The sequence below is a fragment of the Cajanus cajan genome, chromosome 5 (assembly GCF_000230855.2).
Source record: "Cajanus cajan strain Asha chromosome 5, NIPB_CcT2T_4, whole genome shotgun sequence".
NCBI lineage: Eukaryota > Viridiplantae > Streptophyta > Magnoliopsida > Fabales > Fabaceae > Cajanus > Cajanus cajan.
Window position 1 is genome coordinate 71,767,223 of NC_138521.1, and position 21,276 is coordinate 71,788,498.

General features: G+C 26.7%; 2 protein-coding genes across 2 annotated transcripts; one reads left to right on the forward strand and one right to left on the reverse strand.

Moving 5' to 3' along the window:
* Nucleotides 1-14,760: 14,760 nt before the first annotated feature.
* On the forward strand, nt 14,761-17,690 carry LOC109808621 (LEAF RUST 10 DISEASE-RESISTANCE LOCUS RECEPTOR-LIKE PROTEIN KINASE-like 2.7). Its single transcript, XM_020371678.3, has 4 exons — nt 14,761-15,820; nt 16,099-16,143; nt 16,238-16,399; nt 17,108-17,690. Exons 1-3 carry the CDS (start codon nt 14,998-15,000, stop codon nt 16,363-16,365), a joined length of 996 nt encoding a protein of 331 aa, XP_020227267.1. The 5' UTR covers nt 14,761-14,997; the 3' UTR covers nt 16,366-16,399; nt 17,108-17,690.
* Nucleotides 16,980-19,186, reverse strand: LOC109808620 (putative pectate lyase 2). Its single transcript, XM_020371676.3, has 4 exons — nt 18,417-19,186; nt 17,719-17,822; nt 17,504-17,642; nt 16,980-17,397 (listed from the first exon to the last, which is right to left on the reverse strand). Exons 1-4 carry the CDS (start codon nt 19,140-19,142, stop codon nt 17,179-17,181), a joined length of 1,188 nt encoding a protein of 395 aa, XP_020227265.1. The 5' UTR covers nt 19,143-19,186; the 3' UTR covers nt 16,980-17,178.
* Between the last annotated feature and the right edge of the window lie 2,090 nt (nt 19,187-21,276).

Sequence of the window (21,276 nt, forward strand, 5' to 3'; positions counted from 1 at the left end):
CCACTCAATGTTATTTAAAGGAAATATTAAATGAAAATTAAATACATTTAATATGTTATAAAGAAAATATTAAATAGTTGAATTAAAAAATAAAATATTAAATGAGTGTTGACTTCACAATCTAAATATTTTAACTAACAAGTTATTGATCTAAATAATCCACAAAATTTAATTATTAACAAAGTTAATGAATATTTCATATTAATATATAATATAATTTAAAAAATTAAATATTTACAGCCTAATATAAAAAATTATTTCCAATGAAAATAAAATTATAATTATTGATAAAAATATGAGTAAATTACATTTTTTTCCTGAAAATATGAATGTTATATTATCATCATCTTTTATATTAAAAAATTCAGTTTCATTCCCTAATTTCTCATGTAAAAAAAAATACACTTCCTTTCCCTAACAAGTTTAAATATATGACACTTCATAATTTTTTTTAAATTATTTTAATTTCTGACAAATATTGTTTTATTAATAAAATATCATTTATACCACTATCATTAATAATAATAATAATAATAATAATAATAATTTTTAATTTATACATTTCATTACTATGTTAGATAATAATTATTAATTCTTATAAAATTATTTATATATTTTGAAATATTTATTTTATTAATATTTTCACAATATATATATATATATATAAATTATTAGATTAAAAATAATGTATACGTATACAAGTAAAATAAAATCTAACTCAAGTGTGTTAACGTAGTATTTAATTGATGTTATAAAAATAGTATTTTGATAAATATTATTTAAATAAATAAATATTTTTCTTAATATACTATTAATTATTAGAAGAAATTCTTAGTTTTTTTTATGAGGCATGTTATAGTTTTTAGAAAATATTAAATTATTTTTTCTTTATTTTTTTCTATTAAAAATTAATTGTAAAATATGTATTTTTCTTTTTAGTTTTTTAAACTCTTTCCATTTGACATTTGTCATTTTGTTGATAATGACATAAGCCTTGATATAAAATTTAATAATATATGAATAAAAATTGCTAAAATTGATAAATTGTGATGTTGTTTTATAAATTTATTAAAACAATATAACTACTTAAATTTATTCATGTGGTTTGGTTAAAAATATCTTATAATAAAAATTGGAGGGAGTATATATTCTGTTTTAAAAAATATATTAAAATACAATATATAGTACATTTTATATTGTTATTGTTATAATATCCTTAAATGAATATGTGTATGGACAATTATGATAATATATTACATTAATTAATATTTTTAATAAATCATTTTTGCTTTTGAAAAGTAGCAAAGAAAAAAGCATTATTTGGTTTAGTTACCGAACAATTAAAAAAAAAACCATAATACATGATCTATATAGCTTCCATTCTTTATCATGATTAGGAAGAGTTCCTGAAACAAAATTTTGCCACCCAAAACATTGAACATACTCCCATTAAAAGGAATAGAATAGGATGTGGGCACTGTTTTTGTACTGAATTAGAATTTAAATTGAATATTAGTACATAAGTTTACCCAATCAAACATGAAATCAAATATATGCATGATTGATCACGACTCACCAATATTATAGTTAGATGATTAATTGGTTTAATCTCCTAGTCTAGCCAAACTCTCCATGCATGACATTATTCGATCAACCTTTTAAAGATCTCCATTATTTCATATCAATATATTTAAACTTGTGACAATCAAAGAAAAGGACAGGAAGAAATCTACAACGGATCAAATTAGGAAGAGAAAATGGGAATAAATTTTGCTTTTCAGGCGCAAAGCTTAGGGTGTGTTTAGTTTTAGAAAATATTTTTTATTTTCATTTTTTATTTGTATTTTGAAAAAATAATTTTTATTTTCTAATTTTAAAATTTTAAAAATGTGTTTAGTTTTAACCTTTTGGTATAAAATTTATAATCAAATTTACTGTGTGCCTATATATGAATTAGAATAATATTTTATTTGTAAAAATTTGACTTTTTCTATTCTATTTTATATTTATTCTCATTTGAATATTCTATTTTAAAAATAGAAAATTGTTAAAAAAAACAAATCTTTAATTAAAAAAAGTAGTTTTTGTTTTTGAATTTAGATTTCGGTTTTTAAATGAGTTTAATTTTAAATTATACTCTAATATTGAAGCTAATTAAGAACACAACACAAACTCAAAGATTTACAATGTGATTTCATCAGCTCAAATATTTACAGTGAAATCACTATCACAATCTCTTTGATTAATTTGTGCAGACAGTTAATTGTATTAAAACACTAACCAATAGTAACATACATCAAATGTGAATGTATATGTGATACGATCTTAATTAATTATTCTTAAGTTGAGTTACTACTTACTACTCCACTCTACAGCAGCGAGAATTTCAGACTGACAGAAAATAAAATCAATATAAGAGAAAAAGGAGGTTTAAGTTATTGCGATTTCGGTTGAGGATTGGGCACTGTCCCGCGTCCTACTTGCATTGCATGACGTAGAATTAAGAAATCTGGTATCGGATTAGGTTTGAACACCCACTGATAGAAAGAAAGAAAAAAAACAAAAAATAAATAAATGCGGGCTGATCCTCCGTCACACACTGAACTTGGGTTGCCTACACTCACAATTATTCCGTATTTTTTACATTGCATTGATCACCCTGCAGCTAAATGGATTGAAAATAATGTTATTTTTAAATATATATTTAAATATAAATTTTTTTTTATCTCTATGATATGTTGATACATATTCATTCAGTTCAATAACATTCTAAAAATAAAAACAATTAATTTTAAAATAATAAACTATATTAAAGCTAAGCAAAAATACTATAATTATTATGATGTGGAAAATTATATGTTATTAGTACTATATGTTTATCAGATAATACATTTTTTTTTCAGTAATTACATAGGGCAAGTTGACAAGTGGTACCACATTTATTGTGTTTGATTTGAACAAGCATTGGGATAAGTTTGTTCTTTTGTTTTCTTGTTTCGTGTAGGTTTTTCTTTCTAAATTTATGAAATTCAACATATTTTTTTTTCTATATTTCTTTGGTATATATTTTAAATTTGGTAACGTTTGACAACAGACTATCAACATACAATCTTTTGTCACAAAATGCTAGTTGTAAAACATTTAAAATTTTGTATATTCTTTTCTTTCTTATCATGTATATATCCGATATATAATATGTCCACGATATATATTTTTTTTTTTCTTGAATTGATAGATTATATTAAACTTATTTACTTATTTCTCTTATTAAAATTTTAAATAAAACAATAATTCGTGAATGTTATTTTTAAGATTTCATAATGTATTTTGATATGAATTATTTAATAATATATATTAGAACAAACATTCATATATATTGTTATTTAGTTTAAAAAATTATTGAAAAATGTGAGCTAGAAATAAGAAAAAATAAATGTAAAAGAATAATTTTTTTATCAATTAAGAATTAAGATACATTTTTTAAAAAAAATATATATCTCCATTAACCAATACTAGTAAAGTTACTTGTGATTTAATTTAAAACACAATTTATGTCATATAAAAAATATAATTTATGTAATAATAATTAATAAAAATAATTACGTACTGATTAATTTAATATGTTTAAATTTATTTTATAACTTTAAATTATTTTTATTTTTTATTGTTTTCAAGCAATTATTTTAATATTAAATTTGAAAATATTTATTATTGTCATTTAAATTAATAAATTCAATTTTTTATAATATTAATATCAATATGCATTAAATAAAAAATTATTTTTTACTTTTATATTTAAAAAATAAACATATATATATTTTGAAAATAAAATTAAATGGAGTTATTTTAATAAAAGGAAAACTTTTACCTTCCTAGCAAAACAATAATAAAAAAAATCACTTATCTTTAAGATGTAATACATTTTCATTATTATTGACACATATTTGACTAATTAAAATTATTTAAGTACAATTTCATGTTAGAATATGAATACAAATGAGTAAAATTTATATTTTAAAATTAAATTTATAAATAAAATTAGTTTAGAAAAGGATTATAAGATTAAATAATGAAAAAAAAAACTTGAAAAATTCAATAAGAATTTCTTTTCAAGTATTCTTCCAATACATTTAAAAGTCTTCCATTGTCTAAAAAAATTAAGGATGATTTATAAATATTTTCTTTTCTTAATCCACTAAACCATTTTTCAAAAATAATTAAGAATAAAATTGTAACAATCTAATAAATACTAAAATGAATAATAACTCAAACGTCAAAATGATGCCAACTGACTTGCATACACATAAAAAAATTTATAAATATACACATGCAGATAAAAGATTTTGTGAATGATTTCTCAAATAGATATTTTTTTATGGATTGTCACCTTAAAAATATTATTTGGATTAAGCAGTAAGAAATACATTAAAAATTAGATATAGAAAAAAATTCACATTTGAAGAATTCTCTCATAATTTTATAAGAATGCAAATAGACAAAATAGTGTTTATCAAAAAGTATATAGAGATTAGTTTTATAATTCTCTCTAACACCTTTCTTACAACAAAACTTAAATAATTATTTGCAATAACTTCTGGTGGATTATGATAAAAAAATTTCTCCTTCAAAAACACACAATAAAACTTAATTAGTAATGTGTATTAATATACAGCAATAAGGTGTGAATATGAAAGAAGAAAAAAGTTGATAGGTGAATGGAAGGGTGATAATTTGTTTTATGTGTTAAAAAATCATTTATTTATGTGCTTGGCGTAATCCAATTTATTAAATGTTAATAATTTTTTAAGGTGTAAAACTATTTTTTTACAATTAAAGTAAAAATTTGAATTTTAAAATGTTGAAATTCTATTTTTAAGAAAATAATAAATCCGAATTATGTAATTTTGAGTAAAAATATTTTTAGAAGACTATTATACATTTAATAACTAGATTTTGACATGTATAATATAGGTTAAAAACTATGTAAGTATTTTGAAATTGAATTTATGATATAATATATATAGAGGAGGGTTCAAACGACATCGGTGTAACTTTTACTAAGTGTTACACCGCTCAATAACTTTATATTAAATGTGAATTTTAAAATTCCAACCGTTAGATTGAAAGTTCATATCTCTTAGATCATATATATCAAATTTTATATTAATCTAAGATGATTTGATACTTCATTCTTATAAAACAAAATTGATGTAATATATACATTTCAAAATATACTAAAATATGAACACTTTGATTACCTTCAAGTTGTTGTTCAATTTTAACAAAATTTGACATATATGATCTAAGAGATATGAACTTTCAATCTAACGGTTGGATTTTCAAAATTTACATTTAATATAAAGTTATTGAGCGGTGTAACACTTAGTAAAAGTTACACCGGTGTCGTTTGAACCCTCCTCATATATATATATATATATATATATATATATATATATATATATTAAAAAAACTAAATATATATTTATTGTTATTTTTGTTTAATTAAATATTGCTGGTTTAATTTAAATACATTTTAATCTTCAATTTAAATTACAAATTTGATTTTGTTTACGATTATTTGTTTTATAAAGAAAAGATATGATATTTTTTTTTATTTAAACATAATTTAAATTTAAAAATAATACATTTTATAAATTTATGCTTGTATTTTTTTAACCCATAAGAAATAAAGATATACGAAATTTACTACTTTAAATAATAGAATGAATACGTTAAAAAATGAAATGAATAAATAAAATTTTCTGTTATATGCAATTTAAATAAATATTTTTATACCATATAATTTATTCAAAATATGAATCTAGTTTTATACCATGTAATCATAATAATATTGTGACTGTTTTTACCTTCATATAATTGATATGAAATAAAATAAAATTTGCATAATCAAACATTTCAATTTCATGTTTAATTTATGAACATTTAAATATAAAAAATAATAAATTATCTATGACAATTTTAAATTAATTTGTCTTAGTTTAAAATTAAAGTTAAACTACTTTAACTATATATCATAAATAAATTCACAAATTTAAAACTCACATATTCATTAGAAATTTCTATTTAATAAATTTATATTAAATTAAGTGTTATATTTTTATTCGTCAAATATAATATATGTGAAAATTAATTTGCATAATTTTTAAAAAGATTATAAATTTATACTAATATAAAATTTTCATAAGATTATTATTTCAAATATTTGTTATTGAGTGTTGATATTTAATTCAATTCTCTATAAATAATTTGTTTATATAATATAAATAAATTCAATAAACGTGTATATATGTTCTAAAAAAATAGTATATATATATTAACTTAATAATACATTTATAACTTTTCATTAAATGAAATTATTAAACTTTAATAATAACTTTAATTGTAATAAAGGTCATGTAACCATACATTTCATCTTAAAATAACAAAGTTTGGTAAATTAATACGATGATAAATCTAAATTTGTTTAATTATCTAAATATTTTATGGTGTTCAATAAATTTTTGAATAATATTATTGCATCGATCATCCTTTTAACAGTAAAATTTTGTCACCTTTAAAATTGACTTGATAAGGAGTTTTGAGCCTTGAAAAAAATCCTTATCCACCAATGAAGTAAGTTCTTTAGGGAGTTTGCATCATCTTTACACTACACAAAAATATGAGGAAAAAAAAAAGATAAATAACTGATATAAAAAACAATGGTATTAAATATATTAATTATATATATACTAACTGAAAAACCAAATATATGTATTTGGTAAACATAAAATTAAAATGAATAAATAAATAAAATATAGTTACTACAAGAAAATTGTCATGTATACATGTAGTCACATATATTCTATAATGATACAATATTTATTATTAAAAATTACTTTTACTCACATAATATATATAATATGTGTTGATATATTATTAAAAAAGTATAGATATAAAATATAGTGAAATATAAAATATGTTGTTAAATCTCATTTAAAATCAACACTAAAATTATTTGTAACTATATATCAATTAGATATATATCTACATATATTATATTTATTTGTATGTTATTGTATGTGACATTTCTTATAATGAATTAAAAAAAAGCTTACAACACCATCAAATAATTATTAGAATGTAGTAGACCCACTTGATATACGAGTGAATCTTCTCACACCGCAAAAAATTTATTGCAAAAAATTAGTTATTCAAATTAAATTATGAAATATATTAATAAAATGTAATATAAACTATATTGTATAATAAAAAACAGTAAAATAAAAACTTATAATAATTGTTCAAAGAATGTAACTGATGAAAAATTGAAGGGATAGTAAATTGTAGAATATGATTACCAATTATTATTGGGACAAGTTATTGTAAAATTGTTTGTATTGATGACTTCAACTCTACTACTTTTATATATAAATATAAATATAGATAAATTACATTTTTCATACATTTTTTTTTCTTTACTTATTTCTTAAATACTTTTTCTTAAAATATTTTTAGAAGAAAAAAAATATACTTCTGCATATTGAAAGATAAATAAACTTACTTTTTCAGAAAGTATTTTTTGAAGAAAAAATTACTTTTGAAAAGCACTTTTTAAAAAAAATTCCAAAAGAAAAATATTTTTACTCTTATGAATATATATATTAAGAAAAAAAAGGCACAAATTTTGAAGAAAATATGTCTTGTTTCTAATCAATAATTCATCATAAAATTAATAAATTGTTCTTTTGAAAATGATGTATTCATAAAATTCACAATCTTATATATACATGCAATATTAGAGATAAAGTGAAAAAATAGAATTAAAAAAAGTTGAAATAAAGAGTGAAAAAAGGGCTTAATTAATTCACAGTAAAAAATAATTTTTCTATCACTCTTGGAGCTACGATAACTTTACTTTAATTAATTAATGATATTGGCTTTACCTTTTTTTACCTTCTATAATCCTATGCCCAAGAAAGAGTGATCTGTATTTAAAACTAGCACTTTTAAAAATTTTATTTTTCTTAATTGTCTACCTGGTCAATGTAAATATCAATTATTTAACATAATAACTTGCTCAAGGATCCCGACTAATCAATGTAGGCAATAATGAGGACTCTATCCGTAAGCACATCATTAAAAAAAAAGTGTTGTCAAATTAACAATATCTCTTTTATATAGTAATTCCTCTGTACTTATATATAATTAAAGAATAATAATTTCACGTAAATTAAGAAAAGTAGTTGAATACATTTAATTAATAATAATTATTGTATTTTATCCTTTTAGGAGGTATTTGATATGTGTAAAGTATCAATTTTATTTGAATATCATGTATGTTTTAGTTGTAAATTGACATAAATTTTATTTGAACGCACTTTATCTCATTTTAATTAATCAATAGTAATTATATCCTTTTTTGATTATTTATAGTAGGTATTATTTTGTAGGATAAATAGAGAGAGAAAAAATAGATAAAGAGATTATTTTTGTGGTAAAAATATTATGTTACCTTAATTTACTTAATATATGTAGTAAAAATATTTAATTTCTAAGTAACATTTATAAACATTTTTAAAAATATTTATAATTAACCAAAAAAAATTAATTATTCTTAAGAGATATGATTTTTGGAATTTATGATTATATAACTATAATTCTTAAACATGAAAAAAGTTTATTTTTACCGACTTAAAATATGGTTTTTAATTTTAAAGGAGTCAAATCTTAAATATCTAATATTTTATCAAACTATCAGTGATGTGTCATCCTTTTTTTTTTCTTCTCAAAAACCTACTGCTGGTACAAACTAGTTTTAATTTGGATGCGTGTTTGGATTGATTAAAAAGAGAGTTACAGTGAGATTCATGATATTGTCCAGTGACTCATAAACATGAAAACTTGTTTAAATATTACTTCTAAAAATTTAAAACTTGTAAAAGATTCATGATGTTGTCCAGTGACTCATATAATTCACGTATTGATACCACATAGTTTAAGTGTTTGTTTTGTTTCACATCGGACACACCCAGAATTAATTTTGGTGGGTTTGAATTATGTCTTTATATTGTTTGACTATTTCATTAAATCAATTAGAAGGTACCAAAATTCACATCCTCGAAGAAGCAATCCATACTAACTTTTCTATCAAACAAAATTGATTTGAGATTTTTGTTTATTTAGATTTATTTTTTTACCCCTCATTGTTGATTGTCTCTATTATTCTTCAAGGTGATGAATATTTAGGTTTTTGGCCATTTCAAGTTGTCTTATGATTCTTCCTCCCTATTCTTTTTTCCTGGTTTTGACTTCTTTAAATTTACGCAGGCCTATGCTGCTTGTGGAGAACCTAGGTTGGCATGCAAGGTGTTTGATGGAATCCCAAAAAATGTATATTATAATTAATTTCTTTTATTTATATATGTTAATTGCTATTTCTTATTAAAATTAATCATACATGTATTTAATTATGTTTATTTTATTGTATTAATATAGCAAACATATATATGAAGTTTTAAAGCTTAGGAAGCAACTACCATCAAGGTACATTTATGAAATTAAAAAAGCTCCAAATTGGTTACATTTATGGAGCTAACCTCCGTCTTTTTGTTTCAACTCATCTCTGTTTTTTTTTTTTTTTTTGTCACTTATGGATATATAGTTTCTTCATGTCCTTATCATATTGCAAATTTTATAAAATTTAAAGTTACCATCAACATTAATTGTGATTTTTTTTTTCAGTTGTAGAAATATTAAATATTGAGGTTTGGTTGTTAACAGATATTAAGATTTCATCAATTCATTCGCACTATCAAATTTTAGAGATTGTACTCAAAGGAGCTTATTATATGTTCATTGCTTTTGTTCTTTTTATTCTCACTAAACTTGCATTGGTCTCTCTAATTTTTAAAGTAAGTTGCATGTCCTCTTTGTTCTTTTAATCTCCAATTTTTGTTGTTGTTTTTACTGCATAATTTATATTTTGTTTAATGACTATCATTGACATTTCATAGTGGATATATTTGTTATGAATCTATGCTTCTTAAAACACCTTATTTTCTTTGTTATATAGACTTTATGTTTGTTAATATGATTGAAATTATGTTTGTGTTTAAAATCAAGAATACAAAAATAGAAAAGACAGTTTGGGATCATTAAACAAATGAGAGTTTTATCATAACATACTTTTAGCAAGTGTACTAGTTTGACCATGAAGGGTGACTTGAAATTTCAATCAAATTTAAGGAGTTAACCAAAGTCAAAGTTTAAGAATAGGTATGATAACCTTAAAAGAGATTAGTGAGTATGGTATAAATTATTCGGTAAAGAAACAAGCTTGGGATGGGACAATATGAAGAATATGGTTGATGCACTGGATGATTGATGAGAGAGGAAGATATTTGTATATTCTAAATAAGTATGCATTTTTAATATGGTTTAAGTTTGTGTTTAGTGTTGTTATCATAATGGTTTTGAGTTTAAACATGTAGGAAAGCCCTTAATATGCAAAATTTAGGTATAAGAGGCTTGCAATTTGCTCACCATTTGACCACACTTTTCAAGGATGTTGTGGCTTATGAAGAGTATGAATGGACTCCCTTAGCTAGCTAGGATATTGCCTACTAGTCTTGACACTGATGTTAATGATCTATCATCCAAGTTTAGAAGACATTGGCCTTAATTTAGAGGAAGGTTTATGTGATAGTGAAGATGGCAGTGTTGGAGCAATAAATGATATTGAAGGCCTTAATTTCAATGTTTCACAAGGAACTAATATCCAAGGATTAGGAACTCAAAAGAATGGGGAGAAGAGAAAAAGAAATAATAATGTTATTGTGAAGGATAAGAAAAAGACAACTGCCTTATCAATAATAGCTGACGAGATTAGTGTAATAGTTGACTCATGTAAGTCAGGTATTGATGCTACAACTAGTGCATCCATTAGTGATGTAGTGGCAGAACTTAAAAAAAAAAACCTAAAATAAATGGTGGATGCCTTGATGGATTGACTTACTATCTTGTAATTGTTTTATATTTATTGAACTATGAATTATTATTTTCTGTCTCAAGAATGACTATCATCTTGTGTTTTTTTAATGCTTATTGAGCATTGAATTATTTTATGTTGATATATGACTATAATCCTATGTGAAAATTATGTTATGTATCATTTTGCACTTGGTAAAAATTTTGTAATATATTTGTACGGGTGAAAATAGATAACATGAATCATTGGTACGAAGGTTTTAAAACTAATATTGATGAAGATGACGACCTTATGGAAAAAGCATCTTATGTGAATGCACTTGTGAGTGAGTATGCAATAAAATATTTATGTAAAGAGCCATGTAGAACTAGTGAACATACATGTTATTCATGTATGCATGAAATCTTACAAGTTCATCTTGTTCATTATTATGAGATATTTCGTATGGAAAAACATATTTTCCATAAATTGTGCACATATTTAGCTAATCATGGATTAATGCTCACTAATTGTATGAGGGTTGAAGAGATGGTGACAATGTTCTTAAAGAAGTTTTAACACTCTAGAGAAACTGTCAGTCAACTTTTCATAAGGTGTTAGTTACTTGCCTTAAATAGTCAATTGAGTATATTAGGCCACAAGATTTTTTGTTTCATGATAGCCATGAAAAAATTAAAAATGATCGATGATATATTGGCCTTTTTTTTTTTAAATGCCACAGGAGCAATTGATGGTATACGTGTTCCTTATGTGGGTAACCCCTAGTGAACAACCAAGATTTATTGGAAGAAAAGGTGTTCCAACACAAAACATAATGGTTGTGTGAGATTGGAATGTGTTTCACCTTTGTATTAGCTATATGGGAAGGTACTACTCATGATGCTCGCATCTTTGAGCATGCTCTCACAACTGCTAGCATGAATTTTCCACATCCTCTTTCAGTTATGGTTTTTTCATTATGATTGTAGTTAAATTTTGATTTCATTTAAAGATCATGTTTACTTATTATTTTCTTGTTTCACTAGCAAAATATCATTAGGTAGATACTGGCTACCCAACACTAGTAGGGTACCTTGATCCGGAATGTTAAAACTAATTTTCAATTTAGTAGTTATGAAAATAAAGATATTGTCCTTGGTCCAAATGATCAATCTTGTCATAATGAAATTAGCTTAAACCAATCCCAAATTTTAAATATGATTTCTTCAATTAAGATGGATTGTGTTTGAGACATCATAAAAGATAATACCATACGATTCAAGAAAAAAAATCAGCATTCTAATTTAATGTTAAAAGTTGTGTTACATTATAACTTATCTCTTTTATTTATACATTTAATTATTATTATTTTTTATTATTATCAAACATACGTGTATTAAATTATATTTATTTTATTGTATTAGTATTGCAAACATATTTATTTTTATTCAAACTTGTATTACAAACATATTAAACTTTGTTTTATTATTCTAAACAAATGGTGTCTATATAAAAATAATATACAAATATAAATACCCAATTTAGAAATTGCAAATTCAAAATTGATTTTCATAATAAGTTTTTAAACAATTTTAGTATGAGAATTACATCCCTATTTTATGCCATACAAATAAAAATTAATATTTTAGTATGAGAATCACGTTTATTTAAATCAATTTTATACATTCACGTCAATTTAAAACCAATTACGCCAACGAATATCCAAATACACCCAAACACAGCCAGCGTGCACCTGCTGCTTAATTCCGTATATAGTTAAATACATGCTTTACATTGGTGAATAGTTCGTTGCTTGTTTTCTTAAGCCTGAAGGAAGAAATTGTGACTTGCGAAGAAAAGTTGAGTTCGGAATTGGAAGCACTGCAGGTGCAATTAGAACTGTGGTATTCGGATTTTTGGACCGTCGTCAAATTCAAATAAAACATCTGGCAGACTTTGACTTTATGTTATGTTATGGATTTGGCCACGGGAATCACGTACGGAGAAGTTTCTTTGAATCACACAGCAATAAAGTAATTAACATAACAACATATAATCATATATGCCATTCATTTGGATCCGATCCATCACGGCTCTAGTCTGAAACTCGAGACTTCTACCTGTTCCATCAGCTGAATTGTCTAAAGTGAACACAGATCAATTTCAATAAATTTCTTTACACTAATTTCTTTTAATTTATTTATATGAGAAAAATTAAAGAATAAAATGAATTATATATTTTATAAATTAAGATTAATTTATATATCTCAGTTTTATATATATATAAAATTAGATGAGAAATTAAAAAAACAAGTTGAAGTTAATGAATTAATTTTAATTTATTTTAATAACTTTTTTCCTTCTAAAAATATTTACTAAAAGGTTTATTGTTTACTAAACATAAATGTATAAAGTAAAAAAGCACGGATGTATTTTTACTTTGTTTTGAACATTTGTTTTGTCTTTTGTTCCAATTGCAACTAGGTTACGAAGCAATACCAATAAACTTCAAAGTTGCTACCTCAATTCAATTTTCACTTTCACACTATGTTAAAAATTACAATTTAATGCTAAAATTTTATTGAGATACAAATAAGTCTCATATCAATAAAATAAAATAAAAATAATAACTTATAAAAATACACATATATTCTAATGTCAGAGAAGTTTTTTTTAGCTAATAATCAAAAGTAAAATCATGAAAGCTTAGATTCAAAGCGGACAATATCTCATCATTGTGGAGTTGAAATAACCCTCATAAAATCCCTTAAAATAACCCCAACAAATTTTGATGATGAACCAAAGTTTCACAAAGTCAGTGCTAGAAACAAGTAATAGCTTATCAAAGTACGTAAAGATGTAACATAATTAATAAATAATATTGTCTTCTAAACATGCAGTTAATAATTTGTACGAAAAAATATTTATTAGAAGAGATTATTTCTTTAAATAAATTTTAGTATCTTGATAGATAGATTAGTTTTTAATTTTTTACTAGGATCATGTCAAACTAATGGACTCCCAAATAGCTGTAACGGGTGAACCTCGTCCGCGAATAAATAATAATGCATCCATATATGTTGTTTCTCATTATGTCTATGATTGAGAGGGATCATAATCATTGGCTATTGCTCCAGCTTATTCCATTGTTTGAATTCTTTTTCCCAAAAAAGGAAACAAAAACTGTTAAAAAACTAATGCAAATTCGGGAACAAACAATTATATCAAATGTAATGATTAAGTTTTGAAATATGCTGATTAACCAAACTTTGACTTGAATGCCAATATCCTCATGAGTCCGACATGGACTACGTTGAGATAGACAGTTGACTAGAGCTGAACTTTGGTGGATATGTAGGATAAGTTTTTTAGTGGAACAAGGTTTGTGATCTTTTAAACTCAATAGGCCATGAATAAAATAGGTGAGTACTTAAAAAAAAATAAAAAATTTGACACTCAAGTCGATAAAAATTTCATTAGAATGACAATATTTAATGAATATAACTAGTATAATGACACTGTTTGTATTTATAGGGGGTATTAGATATGTTAAATTTCTTGTCATAGGATCTAAGGTCTTCTAGTAGCAATGTTGCCATGTTTTGGTGCAGTGATATGGTAATTGGTAACTTTACTATGAATTGAGATTTTTTTTTTATTTGTAGAAAAAATTAGAATGACTAACCAAATTGGAATTCAAGATTTTGTGGTTATTATTTTAGTAGTTTAACTTTATATTATGGATTGCAATATGATTTATTGTTCTCAAGAGAATGACGTGTTGGAGTGTTGACTGAAGTGAGTGATTATGCAAATTAGGCCTCAAGTCCAGTCTAACAATTATAATGTAATTCTCTCCATATTCTGTTCTGTGCGCGGCTTGAAAAGGCAGGAATGAAGATTAAAGATACCAAAAGTGAATAAAAGGAAAAGGAAAAGGAAAAGGAGAGTGTATAAAGCAAGAGATATTATTCTGTCTTGAGTGGTTTTGGTTGAGAAATTAAACATCTAGTTGTTCATGTTGATGCTACATGATGAGTTTCCATGTTCCCCAGAAGCAAAAAGCAATGTCATTGCTACTAGCAGTACTCATCCACTCACTATTCAGGCTCACAAGAGCTGAATCGAAGAAGCCATGCAGAAGTTCTTGCGGCGACATTCCCATAGAATACCCTTTCGGCATAGACGATGGTTGCGGAAGCCCCTACTACCGTTACATTCTGGTGTGTTCCGAGTCGGGGAAGCTCGAAGTGAGAACCCCTTCAGGAAAATACCCCGTTCACAACGTTAGCTACGACGATCCACACATCATAGTCACTGATCCATTCATGTGGAGCTGCGAGGACGGTGAAAACTATCGCCCCACGAGGCCATTCAGTTTGGACACCAGCACTCGCTTCAAGCTTTCACCTCACAACGAGTACCTATTCTTCAACTGCAGCCAGGATGATGTCATCGTGAAGCCCAAGCCAATCCTCTGCGAGCGCTTCCCCGAGCACTGTGACTCTTCGTGCGACAGTGGAAGCTACCTCTGCAGGCACATGCCCGGCTGCTCCTTTTCCTTCACTCCAACCTCTTGCTGCTCTTACTATCCCACAGCTTCTGAATCGCTGAGGCTCATGCTCAAGTATTGCACTAGCTATACCAGTGTTTATTGGAGAAACGATGGTGCTCCTCAGCCTTATTATCAGCTTCCTCAATATGGGATCAGAATTGATTTCGATATTCCCGTAACTACCCGCTGCCTTCAGTGCCAGGATCCATCCAAAGGAGCTGGAACTTGTGGATTTGACACTCAGACTCAGAGTTTTATGTGTTTGTGTAAGGACGGAAATTTCACTACCCATTGTAAAGGTATGTCTAACAAATACTCACTTTTTTCCTTTCTATTTTAATTTGTGTGTAATATTATTGTCAAACAATTTAGACTGTTAATTAATCATAAATGATTATTGATGTCATCTTTAAGATAATTATTGTCACATGTATGATAATATATTTGTATTTAGCAAGATAATAATTTACCCTTTTGGTGCATATACTATTTTACTAATCAAAGTTACAATTCAGAAGGTTTGCATTTTGAAATTTGTTGAGAAAGTAAAATTGATTGGATGTTGGTTGTCTGACAGATTATGATGCTGCACAACACAATAGAAAGGTGCATGTGATTGCAGGTGATAAAAATAAAATTAATGGAGTAAATTTTTCGATTATGAAGTTTTTGAAGTGGAAAATTAGGAGCATGATTGTTGTTTTGTGTGAATGCAGGGACAGTTACAGCTGTTTCGGCTGCAGGGGCATTTGGAATTGGAGCTGGTATTTGGTACTTGAAAAAAGTGAGAGCTAAAGCACCAGTAACATGTGGAGTTCAAAGCAATGAGAATAGACTTTTTTGAAAACGACCAAATAACGTGAACTAATAATTACAGAGTACATCTTTCTTTTGTTACTTTTTTTATATATTTTATTTTATAGCTATTATGCTTATTTATTTATACAACAGTTATGTTTGCCTTTTTTCTGCTTTCTAGTTGGCATCTTTATGTGATGTTGGGTTGTATTTTCTCTCAAATCTATTGAAAGAAAGCACTGTGCTGCACAATCATCTTCTTCACTACTTTTAACATTAACCTTTGAATATGTAAAGTGTTAAAATTAAATTTACAAACTAAAGCAGATTATTGGCTGAGACATTGATATCCTCACTCCTCTGATAAACGTCTCTAAAACGGGCTATCCAGAATTAACCAAAAAAGCAAATAATTAATACAAAATTAAGAACAAAAGAAAAGCAAAAGGCAAGACAAAGACACGAAGAAATTAACGGCAATTCTAAGCTATGAAATACTTCAATTTGCTTCACTAGTTGTATTCAATACTGATATTTTTTAATATTTCATCTATACGTACCGAAGTGTCCACTATGAAATTTCAATACAACAGCATGACATATGACATGTAAGCATGTACGTAATATATATTATAAAAATAAACAAACATTGTCAATTAATGAACCAAAAATGGAATTTTTTTTTTTTTTGCTTTGTTTTTACTAATATCCAATTGCAAAATTGCAATTACATATTTATTATATTTTATGTTTTTCTATACATATCTATCTTGATATGTATCTTACAGGTATTATATAGTCCCGTAGCTGTATCAGATACATACTCACATAGAGGATCATAAATTCTAAGCCAAACATACTAACAGGGTATCCCAAAAACACAATTTATGGGACCGGCATTGTGAGTTAATGCAGGCACCATGTAGGCTGGAGCAGCAGTAAAAGATTGAGTAGATGAATAATTTGGGGCACAGCTACCAAAGCCAGATGGTACAAAATAAGCACCATTTAGGAATAAGTCCTTGGAAGACCTCCATTTCCAACTCTTCCAGTTTTCCTTCACTTCCCTCTTGGTAATCTGTCATCCAACAACAACATTCAATTACTCATGTTGAAGAATATATGTATCTTCAAAAAGAAAGGATGAGGCCACAATGGTAATGAATTTCATGATATATTTCTACCTGTTTTGCGTTTAGATCATTTGGTGCTACATAAAAATTCCCTTCACTCAAAATGGTTGGGTTGGCACTGCCACCTATAGCATACATTTTCCACTGATCATATTTGTTGTTGACCACATGGGCATAACCAAATCTTACCCTGCATATATGTTCTTATACAAGTGAATACAGTATTTATTTTCATCGAGTCTATGCAAATCCATAATCACTCTTACCTTGGCATCCTTTCAGTTAGGCCACTAGCAAACTGGTTGAATGCTATTGTTACTTTCATTATTTTATCTGCTGTGTATTCGTCATTATGTCCTAGCAACATAACCTGCACGCATATTAGCTCAATCACACGGTGTAACAACGAAAAGTTTGAATAATTTGCGTGAGATACAATATTCAAATTTCATTATTATTATTGTAAAATAAAATGTGTAGTTATAATTGTTGATTGAAAAAAAAATAATGTACGAGATCGTATTAAATTATATGCATTGGTGTAACAAAACATGAAAATATGTATACTATTGATTTTTGAGTAAATATTGGATGATAAAAAAAAATTGACGAAAATTATACACAAATTAATACCGTCAAAAACACGAGATATATTAAGTAACCCATTAATTTTTCTTTAATCATTAAATGTCCACATCAATTTGAAACGGATTGGTGCAAAACTTTTCGCACTATTTCTGTACTTTACCCTTAATAAAAAATGCAGTCATAGTTATACAGCGAAGTCAATCCAATTATAGTATTTACTCGGTTATCAGCAGCTATATATTGGCATGCATATATTTTTTTTATGTATATTGGAATGCATGTATATGACCAAAGAATCTGGTATATCAGAAAGAGAAATGATACGGCATAAGGCATCAAACAAAATAAGAAGTGATAGCTATATTGATCAACTTACTTTGTCATGCTGAGTAAAGTAATTGTTAGAGATGGTAATGGCAGTTGAGGAATGAATAACATCAATTAGGCCATCGGTGGCACGAGCCAAGAAACAATGATCAATCCAAATATTTGAGGAAGAGAATATGCTAATGGCATCTCCATCAGAGCCTTGACGATGGAAAACATGGTTAGGAGTACTCCTCACAGGGCCATCCTTGGCTGGTTTACAATCATGGATGCTAATGCCATGTATAATAACATGACTAACACCTTGCATTGTAATGCAAGGCCCATTTGATATTTCCACATTTGCTCCTCTCCCATCAATGGTCTTGTAGCTATTCACGATGAGATCATTCTCGAGCCTAATAACCATGTCTTTGTCGAAAATGATCCAAAGTGGGTCAGTTTGGATTGCACCATAACGAAGTGTGCCAGGTTTTGGGTTTAAAGGGTCATCAGAGGGATCTGTGACATGGTATATTGCACCATATTTGCCTCCTGTGGCATCTTTGCCAAAGCCTATAGCACAATCAGCCAAGGCTTGGCGATTTGAGGCCCAATTGGGTTTGGCCCGCCAGCAAGAGTCTATCACATTCAGGAATGGTTTTCTAGGACTCTTGGGAATATGCTTAGGTTGGGGAGTGATGTGGTGCTTCTCTGTTGAAAGGGCAATGACCAAGGTTGAAGCAAGGTGTAGCATGAAGCATGAGAGCAAGAGGGGTGGGGTTAACGTAGCCATGCTTGTTAAGACAATTGTGAAGGGAATGAGCTCATTTAATAGGTGTGGTGAAGAAGGTTATGCACACAATTTAGGAGCTTGCCTTAAAAATATTTTTTCGGGTTTAGATAACATAAATGTGGCTGCACGAGCTTGGCTTGGTTGACCTGCTACTTATTATCATTAATTTTAGTTAGAGTTCTAAAGGGTACGTATACATCCATATTACATTTCTTGTATGAACAACATTAAGAATATAATGGTTCAAGGACATGGGAACTCCAATTAATAGTTCACAACTTAATGCTCCTCGGAAATCTAGTATTTGGACGGCTTCGGAGCAGAACAAGCACGTTTTGCAAAATACTCATGCCGAGGGATTCAATTTAATAACACTAGTTTAAGTCAAAAACTAGGTGTCGTCACTAAATTTAGTTCTAAATATTTCGTTATTCAATTATTATTATGCTACAAGTATGACAAATTACTTATTATCATAACACTACGCGTAAATTAGCTTAAAAAACCAGTGTTTTAACTTGAATGTGGGTTTTCGAAATCCAGTTAAAATAACTTTCCAAATTTTTGAAATGGAACTCATAATATGAAAGTTCTCTGAAACTGAAGTTCTTAAAATATTGATATACGGTGCTAAACCCCAAAAATACTGACTATTGTAGATTTAAGTGGTAGTTGATTCTCCTAAGGATTTGATTTCTCATTATTTTTTTTTAATTTAAAACGAATTAAATAATCAAGTTACTTAAAACTTGTAATGAATTTTTAATATTGAGGACGTAGAATATATATGGGTCTAAGCCCATAGATTAGTCTATATAACGCAAGATGGGTGCGGATTAGGAGCAGTAAAAAGATATGCTCATTTAGTTGTGAACTATTTTTGCTTGGTCCATAAAACTTGCAGGCTATAAAAATAAGAACATTAAGATGATTAATAAGAAAATATATTAAAAATAATTGATCAAAAGAATATATATAGTAAATGCACGTGTTTGTTCATTTTTAGTCTATTTTATTTACCATTTATTATATATTTTATTTTCTCTTTTTTTACACCTATATATATCCATCCCAAATTTGAGATGGACGACTACCATTTTCCTAGTTAGAAACATAATGCAAAATGAATTAGTCACATAAAAAATTTCAATATAAAAATCGGCTCCATGTAATAGAAGTTTCAATATAATATTTATAAGTCACTAATTTTCTAAATTTTCAATTCAGAATAAAGATAACATTGAGTAAATGAAACTATAAAAATAAAGTTTATTTATTTATTTCATAAACAACGAATTGCAAATTATACTTATGTGATGACAATAAGATATTACATATGAATACAATAAAACATTGCAATATTAATATTGATTACACCAAGTCACCAACTAATGCAATAAAACAACACTAGCAGAACTCTTGATCAGTTGTGATGGCTGCTTTATTAATCACACTATTATTTTGGCATCAAATAAACGTCACACACATATGTGTTCATGTTCATCCATAATATATATATATATATATATATATATATATATATATATATATATATATATATATCACATGATATATATCACATGATATCCTACGCATAGCTGCACATCCCATAGATGCATGAACTTTGGGCATTGCACTTATTGCCACATTTCCCACAATGCTTCTCGTTAGTCTGAGGATTCACACACTTACCTTGGCAGCATATCTTTCCATAGCTGCATTTCTTTCCACATTTTCCGCAGTTGGAGATATCTGTGGACATGTTGACACATTTGTTCATGCAGCAATCAGACCCTGCGCTACCTTTAATGTGACATACCTTTGGATATTTGTCACATGTCAGCAGCACCCTCTCAGAAAGGAACCGGTTTTTCCATTTTGGTTCTTCACTTTCGGGAGATATTGCTGGCACAGAAATGGCCAAAGTCATCAGCATTGCCAAAAGGAAGAGGGTCTTCAAGGACTTCATTTTTGTTGGTGTGTTAAAAGAAAGAAAGTCAAATGAAGTTATATTGTATGTTTTGATAAACAAGATATACAAAGTATTTATAGACGAGTAAGTTCATGCATGGATTGGAGTTGGTATTATATTTTGCATTCATCTAAAGAATGTCCCTATCATATTGATTAGTTA